The sequence below is a fragment of the Molothrus aeneus genome, chromosome 1, assembly GCF_037042795.1.
Source record: "Molothrus aeneus isolate 106 chromosome 1, BPBGC_Maene_1.0, whole genome shotgun sequence".
Taxonomy (NCBI): Eukaryota; Metazoa; Chordata; class Aves; order Passeriformes; family Icteridae; genus Molothrus; species Molothrus aeneus.
The window spans coordinates 44,417,124-44,427,712 of NC_089646.1; the positions used below are offsets into that span (position 1 = coordinate 44,417,124).

The 10,589-nt window shown below is 39.3% G+C and overlaps 1 protein-coding gene across 1 annotated transcript; it reads right to left on the reverse strand.

Moving 5' to 3' along the window:
• Window positions 1-3,080: 3,080 nt before the first annotated feature.
• LOC136571444 (C-C chemokine receptor type 5-like) lies at window positions 3,081-8,405 on the reverse strand. Its single transcript, XM_066571833.1, has 2 exons — window positions 8,293-8,405; window positions 3,081-4,679 (listed from the first exon to the last, which is right to left on the reverse strand). The coding sequence occupies exon 2, from the start codon at window positions 4,666-4,668 to the stop codon at window positions 3,598-3,600; it is 1,071 nt and encodes a 356-aa protein (XP_066427930.1). The 5' UTR covers window positions 4,669-4,679; window positions 8,293-8,405; the 3' UTR covers window positions 3,081-3,597.
• Between the last annotated feature and the right edge of the window lie 2,184 nt (window positions 8,406-10,589).

Consider the following 10,589-nt stretch of genomic DNA (forward strand, 5'->3'; position numbering starts at 1 on the left):
TCCAGAAGCTTCCTCCATGTCCAGCAGAGCCAACCCCTGGCAGATCCAAAGGTGGATTGGGGCAATTAGAAATGGCAATAATGTCTCTGTGGTAATATATTTTAGAAGAAAGAAAACCAAAAAGTTGTGCAGTGGTAATTGTGGCCAGAGAAGAGCGGAGTGAGTTGAGTTTTTCATCAACCATCACCCCCAAGTTTTTCTCCACAGGGCTGTTCTCAATCACTGCTGCACCCAACCTGGAGCTGTGTCCGCCATTGCTGTGACTCAGGTGCAGGACTTTGCACTTCACTTTCATTCTTGTAGATTATAGCTTCCAAGCTGTCGGCAAGAATATCAAATGCTCTCCTCCCAGAGCAGGGTCTGGAATCCTGAACCACACTCTTGGCATCTGCCTGCATCATGACAGGGTGACCCTGCCCACGCACCCAATGGACCTCCCTTCCACTCCTAGTGACCACAGTGGCTTGCTGCTGTTTGCATAATCCTGATAATGCCTGTAGTGGGCGGAGTCATTAGATTAGGAGATTTTCTTTGGAAAAGAGATCACAGCATCAATTAGGTTGGAAAAGACCTCTGAGATCACCAAGTCCATCCCATGACCCAACACCACTCTGTCAACCAGACCATGGCACCATACCGAGAGCCACATCCAGTCTCTCCTTAAACACCTCCAAGGACAGTGACACCACCCATTGGAAAGCCCATTCCAATACCTAATCACCCTTTGTGTGAAGAAATTCATCCTAAAAAATGTTTTGAATGAGAAAAGCACCAAAAGCCTGCCTGGAGTAGTGCATGTTTGTTGGCATCAAACTTTACAGTGAGACCACATGGTGGCACTGTAATCTTGAGAATTGAAGGGAAGCGTGTGCACAAGTCCGCTGTAATTGATAGATTTTAGCTAGATGACCTAATAACTTAGGTCACTAAATACACTGGAATTCTTTTATACGCTTATTTATTTTTAAAACCACTAATATAAATCATCTAGGATCAGTGTGAATTGTCTGAGATACTGCTTTTCCCATTGGTAAACGTAAACAAAATCAAATGTAATGACAACCCAAATAGCATATTTATTATTAGATTATTAGTGACAAGCAGTTAAGAGAACTGGAGTTATCTTGCTGGTTATTTTATTATGCTGATTCTTAGTCCATTTGTAAAACCCCAATTTTGTCCCACGTGTTCTTTCAGTGTTATTAAGAGGAATTTATTTCCCTTTTTCATTCTTCTGGGCTATTTTAAAAAATAAGGGGTGAAGGTGAGAAAGGATCAAGAAGTCTAAGAAAAAAGTTAACCAGCTTTAATGGATGGTGTAATACAAAGTATTATTACAGTTATTGGCAGAGTCCTTAACTAAATGTACCAGCAGTGCAACCAAATACTATGTTTTCAATTGTCTCTTTGAATGTGGATCACAGTTCATTGCAGTCGCTGAAATATGACTTGTTTTCATGTGCTGAAGTGTTATCCCTTTCCAGTCGAGTGATGGAAACTCTTGATAAGCTGCCGAACCGCTGGGCCACCAACCTCTGTTCCACCTCTTTCCTCCGGAAGCTGCTTGTTGCTTAGAAAGATCCATGATTAGATGTCCATGCTGTAGAAGGATCAGGGCAGTTTTGACATGACTCTCAGAAAGCTTGTCATTGTCCCCACACATGTTTGGTTGTTGTGCTTTGCTCCCGAAGGGCTGACAAAGAGGCATTACTGTGTCTGGCATCAAAGCCCTCCAGAGAAAGTAGTTTCCTAAAGGTGTTTTTAAGATCAAGAGAAAGTTCTTGTCAAGAGCAGAATAAAATATGAAATTGTTTTCATAAATGTATTCTATAAGTAAAAAAAAACCAAACCAGCCTGACTAGAAGGTGTGTATTTCTCATAATGCTGATATATTTACCCATTTTAAAAGCATGTACTAAGTCCAGAAAGTAATTGATGCACAGGGCCTTAAAGAAGAGTATGCAGCTGAAAATCTTGTAAATGAGATCAGAAGGTGTGATATACTTCTGTTACACTTCCCATGTGGATGTAGTTCCAAAGTGGTGCTTAATATGACAAAATAAATAACACAAAATGAGTGGTTTGATAAGTAAAGATTTCCCTATTTTACTTCCTGCTTTCACAAGCATTTTCCACTGTAAAATTTCTTTGAGACTTCTTGAAACATTTGCATCTTTGAAAATATTATTTTAAAGGCTGGCTAGAGAAGTTGGGAAACAGAAATTGCCCTCCTGGATAGGAACAGCAAACAAAATATTCACTTTTTTTTTCCTGTCTCCAAAGTTGTCCAATACCATATGTCTTAGGGGAAATATAAGAACTGTTAGAAGGAGAAATTGGCCCAATTTAATTAATATTGTGATTATGGTATGTTCTTAAGTACCTGAGTAGCCAAACATTTATTTAATGTTTTCTATGTGTTCCCATGCTTTACAGGTTCTGAGCTTTATGGAGAATCAGTCATATTTAACCACCAGTCTTACTAATTATGGAAACTTTTGCTCTCTGTAAAACTCCTAAATGGCAAAAAAGCCCCCATTATCACAGCCCCCCAAATGATACCAGCTTCTAAAACAAAAGAGAAATGGTCTATGCCCTTTGCCCTTGACTCTGTAGAAGAGGGAATATTTTTACTTATTCAGATGTTTTGTAAGCTTAAATGTTTATAACATACACTTATCTCTAAAAACATCTGTGTCAATCCAGTTCAGAAATCATTTTCACATGTGTTTCACCAGTGTTGTGGTGATAGCCATTATGCCTGCATTCATTTTTTTTTTTAAGTTTTTCATTTATGGAGGCTGCAAAAAGGGCAAGTAAAATCACTGCACTAAAAATTAAAACACTCTTGACTCACTCTCCACACTTGATCCAACCTGGTTAAAGCTCCATATGAAATATATTTTTAAAATACTGTCACCACACTGATTTTCTGATCAGCTATAGGACATTAGTTTTTTAATGATAGCTCAATTATATTATCTTTTTAGCATGAGTAGCATATAAAAGAACAGATGAGTAAAAGAGACTCTTCAGAAGTATCAAACCTGAAAGTCACTTAGGTATTAGCCCCTAGCAGTTAAAACTATTATGAGAAAGATCTAAGTGGTTAGGACTCAACATACACAAAGGAAAATATACCATGAAATATCAGAGTCCATTCTAAGTGTATAAAATTATAAAATTTTCTATTCTATGCTGTATGATGGACCTTAGTAATTTAGCATTATTTACAGAGATAGACAACCAGACTAGTAAAAAATATGACTGAGACTGAGTTTAAATGAGTGAGGTATCTTGTGTGATGTACAAAGTCAAGAGATGTTTCCAAAGAACCAGTGTAACTTTATAACCTCTAGTTCACTTCAAAAAATCTGATAGCCTGCTAGCTCAGGCCCTCAGTCAGGTAATTTGCTGCATCTTTTTCATATATTTACAAATACTCAAGTCTGTGAGCAAATGCAAACTTTGGTAAATGTGTATTCTGTGATTTTTTTTTTCATCTGCCTTAGAGACAATGTCCAGAAGAGATTCAGCAGGCTTTCATCATAGAGTTGATCTCATAAGAGTCAATTCCATTTTTTCACTAGACACAACTTATAATGCAGCAGAAACTTCTTGTTCTCCTGTAGATTGTGTGTAGGTGGAGCTTGCTCGTTCAGCTGTGTCAGCGTAGAAAACAGGACAGTATTTAGACAAGTGGACTGCAATCTGCTTTCGGAAAAAGCTGCGAAGGTATTTCCTAAATTTTTCTCCGGCAAAGGCATAGATTACAGGATTGATACAACAATGGATCATTGAAATTGTTTCTGTCACTTGGATTGCTTTGTACAGTTGACCATTTCCTTCACAAGTAGTGATGGAAAACACACCTTGAAAATCACGCAAGAGAATGCAGATGTTGTATGGTGCCCAGAAAAAAAAGTAGATAATCATGATAATGAAAATAAGCCTGACTGCTTTATGTTTCTTCTCATTTCTACATTGCAGTAATGTCTTTATAATTTGTGTGTAGCTGCAGATCATGATTAACATCGGAATAAGAAGTCCCAGGATGTTCATTTTTAAGGTGAGGAATTGCTTCCATGTATTTCTCTGCTCTGATGGATAATGAGCACTGCAAGTATAGCCTGAACTTTCCTTCTGAGTTTTGTGAAATACTATCCCAGGGACAGAAGCCAAAACAGCAACAGCCCAGGTGACAACGCTGGTGAGGATGCCGTAGGTAACTGTCCTGGCTTTCAAAGCAAACACTGCATGCACTATGGCCAGGTACCTGTCCAGGGTCAGCAGGATTATGAAGAAGATGCCACTGTAGAAGCCAAGGAGGTAGACACCTGACAGAATTCGACAGAGTGCCTCCCCAAAAATCCAGTTGTGAACTGCATAATAAGCCCAAAAGGGGAGAGAAAATACGAACAGCAGATCAGAAATCGCCAAGTTGAGCAGGTAGATGTCAGTCATACTTTTCAGTCTCTTGTATTTGACCAGGATAAGGACAACAAGCAGGTTGCCTGTCAGACCAAATATCACCACTAAAGAATAAAGAGGTGGCAAAAATTTTGCTGCAAAGTGCTTTTCCTCAGTTGCAGGGCAAGGTGTGGAATCGCTGTAGTCAAATTCTGTTGTGAGTGGCCAGTCGGTGTAGTCTGTGGTTTCATTTCCCATGGTGTATTGGTCTGCAAAGGAGAGAAAAAAAGACATTAAATTAGAGGAATCTCCAAGTTTAGCAGTGAAGAGAATGAAACATGCTGATGTTCTCATTTGAAATGAGTTCTGCTGATAAGCACACAAGCATTACGATGTCAAGAGAATGAAATTGTAGAGCTCCCAGGAAACTCATCCATACAGCTGTTTAGTCACGCTGCTTCATGTTGGAAGTGTGCAGTGTGTCATTTCCCACATGTACATTGTCATGTGCACTTTTCCTTCTCAGTAGAGGTTGTCAGCTGCCTGGCTAAGCCAGAAACAGAGGAATGGCAGATTGAATCTAAGCCATGGCTATTCTCGATTTAGGCAATCTGTGGGGGACTGGCCTTCCCTTGCTAGGAGTCAGGGCCTGGGAAGTGAGCGTGCAGCAGAGCTGTGAAAGCCATCAGGCAAATTCTGCTACACACTGGGAGCAGAGAAAGGCTGTGACTGTGATGTCAGCCCCTCCAATCACCAAAGCCTCTCCTTTTCCCAAGTCCCTGGTAGGACTGTGAGCCAGATGCAGAAGCATAGATTTGTTTCACTTGATCTCTGAAAAGCTCAGGACTACTGTCTTCTCACAGACCCCCAGAGAACACAGAAGAATTCCTGTGTGTCCCATGAGAAGCTGGGCAGAGGATTTTGTGAAGTGCCAGAGGGACCAAAAGTGCTCCCTGGTCACTCAGTGAGGAAATGCAATCAATGCCTTTGGTAGCCACTCAGAGGGAGCTACTTGCTCTCTGTTTAAAGGGCTGCTCTGTCTTCCTGTGCCCTCATGACTGCTTTTATCAGACACTTCATGACAGACAGGTGGCTGCCCATGGCATGGTGTTAGTTTTGAAATCAGCCTGGAAATGTCATGCCTGTTCTTAGACAAAGGCAACAGTGTCTGATGCAGAAGAGTTCAGGCAGTGCCTCTGGCCCAGGTTGCTGTGTGATCCCTGAACACTCATGTCATGCACCAGTGTTCTCTCCTTTCCTGAATGCACTTTTTTCTCTGGTGTGCTCTGCCCAATGTGATTGCAAGCATGTTTTGCAGAGACCACAGTCTCGAAACTACCACTATTTCATTCTGTCTGCACTTGAGTTCTGCAAGTCTAAATGTCACTGAAGAAACCTAGTCCATGTCTGGAGTGACTTGGAGACAGGCCCCTGCTCTGCTTTTTGGTAGAGGCTCATAGTGGTCCATTCTGACTTAGAGCTTGTTAAATCCCCAAAGCATCTCTTTGAGCCTGTAGATAAAACCTCTCAGGAGAATAGACTATTTACTGCTGTAAAAACAAATTGCTTAAAATGCCAGTGTCCTTAATCTGTGTCCAAGTGGTTGACTTAGCTAAACCTAAGCTGAGGTCTTGGGGAAGGGGCTATTTGCTAGGTCTGTGACCTTTAAAATGAGGTTCTGCTGCCAGCTCCTGATGGAGATTCTTATGCTGCACAGTGCAGATATGCATCTGCTCCAAAAGAGGAAGTTTTGTTGGAGCAAAATCTGCACCTTGTGCTAAAAGAAATGCTGCTTTTGCAAAATGCTTTTGTGCTCTTTTCCCGAGTTTTTGAGTCTGGCTACCAGCTCTGCTCCTAAGAATAATAAGAATAACATTAATGTTCAGACATTACTTTGGTATGTTGAGTATGGTGCAAAGTTTTCTTTTGGAGAATGAGGAGTAAGAGAATATTAGCAAATTGTAATTGTTTGGGTCTCAGCTTTGCCCAGATACAATTCCTTGATGACAAATAAGTGCTGTCAACCTCTTCAAAGACGGTCTTTTAGGAAGCTCTGGCAATCTCTGTGAAACAGTTTTTTCCATAGTCATACTATGTAGTTATTACAATGCAGCAGTTATGGTTTTGTTGGTAAAGGAGGTGTCTGTGGCTCTGTCTGTTGTCAGTAAATATCTTGATTTTAAAGTAGCTAAGAGTTTATATTTCTTAAGTACTTTCAGCAACACTTTTTTTTAAAAAGTGTGTTTGGTCTAAAAATTTAAATTCTTTACTTCAAAACATTATGAGACTTGGGTGTTACCCAAGTAAATATTCAAAATTTCCTTCAGCTAGACTTGCTAGATCCATGTGGCATGTCCTGACAGTACATCCCTGCACAGAGCTGAGTATCTTCATTTACAATGTGTCAGTCAGCCATGCTATATACTGGGATTATGGGATGAGTGCCAGACCTAGCACTCCCCGTCTTGTTCATTTTGCACCTGTGGGATGGTCATGCATAAATATAAGTATGAAAAACAACTAAATCATAAACCCAGGGTGGGATTTTATGAGTAGGTGATTGATGGGATTCATAGCAAAATGCTGCCTTGATATTACTGTGATAATTCTTTTTGTGACAGACCTTTCTTCCCATTAACTGCTATCTCAATGCCTTCTCTCTTTCTCTTCTGCCTTTCTGGAATGACTACCACATCTTCCCTGCATCTTGTCTTCTTCCTTACAACCCTTTTTGCATGCTTAAGCTATGGCTTCCCCTTTGAGCAGTTGCTTCTGATAACTAAGCCCCATTCCTCCAGCCCTTTGCTTCACAAGTCTCTCTGCAAAACTATTTACTACTCTGAATTGAGTATAGTATCAAGCACATGCTGAAAATGGAGACTAAAAATACTAATTTGGAATCCAGGGAAAAAAGAACTATAAGCAGGTTTGTGCTTTAGCCTATAATCTTGATGTTTTAGGAGACATTGTTGGCTACTGGTTGGAACATTTCACTGGGTTAATAAGTTCACTAACTAGAGTAGGTCGTTCACCTAACTGGAGGGATCTGACTGGGCTTATGTTTTCTGATCATTAAAAAAACCCTGAAAGGCAGTCAACAAAGACCTCTGAAGAAACGATATTTAAAAAAAACCTTCTATATAATTTTGAGTACAGTTTAGATAAATGCAATATTTCCAGAAACCTACAATCTGATATATGAATTCTGTTTCTCTGCTTGAGAATAGTAGCAGTCATGCATTTTTTAAAAGAAAGGCTCACCATAGAAAAGATGAGTAAACCTGTGTCCCTGTTTCATGCTGAGTTTCAGGTCACAGCTTTCTGTGTTTTAAAAGGCAAAGATTTTATTAAAGTGAGTTTCAGTTCATTTGCATAGTCCCATAAAATGGTAATAATTTTAAGGCTGTTGCAGATGGAGGTAAAGTGCTAAGTGTAAAGTCCTGCATGTAAACAGGACCCAATGAATCAGTGTCTAAAACACAACACTAGTTTTTCTGTAGTCATCCTATGAGAAGCATAAGTACTCTTAATTAACTAAACATTCAAACTGTTTTGTTTTGAAGTAATAGTTTTAAAATAAATATTTCCATCATTGCACATCATTTTCAGAGACAAAATCAGGGAGGCATACTCCATTATGTTTCTTACTCAGATCAATCACTAGAGATTTATTTCTTTCCCTACCTGGATGCTCTGCTCAAGTCTTCTAGTGATTTTGTCCTTTAAAACTAGTGTATTCAATTTAACATATATTATGCATTTTGCCAGGGTGATTTTTAAAGATGAGTACACTGGCAGGATTCCACTAGTATGTTTCACTTCAACCGTCATACTACCTATGTAGCTACTAAATGTAAAACAAAAGAGGCAAAGATGACTTACCAGATATCTTTTGGTGCAGGTGATGTCTTGTATTATTACAACATGAGTAATGCTAAAATGACTTGTCCGTCACAAAAAAGAAGGTCAAAACCACGTCTTCCTGTGTGAAGAAGAATGTATCTGTTTGAAATCTTCAAGCAAAAAAATCTATTCTCATTTAAAAAAAAAAATGAAGGAGCAGTTCTCTGGTTCTCTTTTTTCTAAAAATGGGTTATCAGATGTTACTTTTCTAACTCTTGCGGCGTGCAGATATGTTGAAATTCTAGAGGATCCTCCTAGGAGTTGAAGTTTCACAACCCAACACTATAGTTTTAGAAAAAGAGTTTATAGAATTATTTTATCTTTTAGCTAACCTGTTTGAATCAAGAACAAGTTACATGCGGTTCATTCCTTTACATTTTTAAGTCCTTACATTTCTTTTGTTTTTCTGTCCTTTAAGAAAATGTAGAGCCTTTGAATAAAATTTATGCTTCTATTCAGAATTACCTGCACTTTCTGTTGTCTTGCTCTGAGTTGCAGTCCTTATATTTCAAGATAGTTGATCAATCCTATTTTTCTTTAACCTTGTCTTCTGGACTATGTTTTTTATTTTAATCCCTCTCACAAGACTATGACTTAGTCTGTGTAGTGAACTAAAAGCTAAAGTCTGATCTAAGAACTAAGAACTAAGTCTGATCTTTTAAAACAACACTGTTACTTATGTTTTGGAATTAAGCTTTAGAAAAGCCTGATAAAATCTGATCTCTTATCAATTTCCTTCCCGTAGCTGATTCCTCTGACTTTTAAACTGAAGCTGCACTGTAAGCAGATTTCTAGATCCTTCCTGGACATCAAAGAAATGACTAAGGAGGTAGGAAAAACAGAGAAAGGAAGAAAGGGAATGGTGCCTGACCAAATGCCAGAGAACCCTTTAGAGAGAACCCCTGAGAAGATACCTGGTGAAGTACCACCCCCCGCCGCACATTGACATCTCTTGATAGGGTTCTGGAGGATCTCATCCCATCAGTGAAGGCACTAAAGGGATGCCTTTTCTGCATTGACTCTTGGTATCCTTAAAAGATTTTAAAACAAAAGCACGATGATATCTTTATTTGTATGCTGCCATTCCTTACTGGAAGTAAAGGGAATCACAACTTCTGAGTTATCCCTCGATCTGTGGGGAGACAGTAAAAAGTGAAAAGCTCACTCTCTTTTCCCTTGTCAGCCCTTCTTTGCATGAAGACTAATCTTTATTCCATAGTACAAATGAATTTTTCTCTTGCTTTCCTAATCAGCTGTTACAATGAGCTCTTTAAAGGCTGGAGTCTCAGGATCAAAATTGAAGGCTCCTGAAGGGTATTCTAAGGGTATGTTCACCCCACCATGCTTGATGGACTGACTATATTAGATCCCCTACACAGTCAGTGGAAATAGCTTCTAATACTGTTTCCACTACACCTAAAAAAAGTTCCCAATTACTGCCTAACTTTCCAGGATAAAAAAATTCTGCTTTCATGCTGAATACTTATAATTCTGAAACAAGGTATTGTGTCAAATTACTTTTTCAATATATAATTTCTAAACAATCTACATACTAAAACTAATAGATATTTTAAGTATCTCTTCATGAAGACTGCATTGATTGCTGTAGGTTACTTAACCACTGGAGACTCTAAACCCTTTCATAATTTCACATCACAGGAACAGAGGAAACAGTCTCAAACCTGTTGCTGGACTTGCCTGTTTTTTATCAAGCTTTTTAATTCTAAAATATGCTCATGCAAAACTTGTCTACAGCATTTTGACTAACAATAACAAGATCAACTACCACTACTGCTTTAAAATAAGACCTGTGGTAGGCTGGTCTTCAGAAATAGTTCTTTGTTCCCAGGGATTCATTGGCTTTATTCATGTGTTTGATTTTGTTGATTATAGCTTTTAGCTCTCATAGCTCAGTCTGGTCAGCAAGAACAGTGTGGCATGTTATTTACTGATGAAGAGTATTGCACACCAACAGAGGGCCTCTGCCACTCATGGTTGTAACAGCTGAATAAGGGGAATGCACTTGGTCTGCTCACCAGCTGCATCTTACAGCTGGATGAGAAAATCTCCAGAGAGAATGTGAATTGCTGTGGCACTTGGCAGCCCAAGTACTGGGTTGTGTGGCTTTATTGCCAGCACCTGCAGGATATCTACAATTAGCTCTACCCCAGCTGCAGATAAGCAGAGCTGCCAGATTTGGTGAGGTCTTGCATGAGGCTGTAGGCAAGCCTAATTCCCTTGTGCTGTTTGTGGGGCATTGAGTGGTGTGCTGTTCA

Bases quoted from the DNA above. Each gene is read 5' to 3' on its own strand.
- LOC136571444 (XM_066571833.1), bottom strand. From the start codon at position 4,668: ATGGGAAATGAAACCACAGACTACACCGACTGGCCACTCACAACAGAA.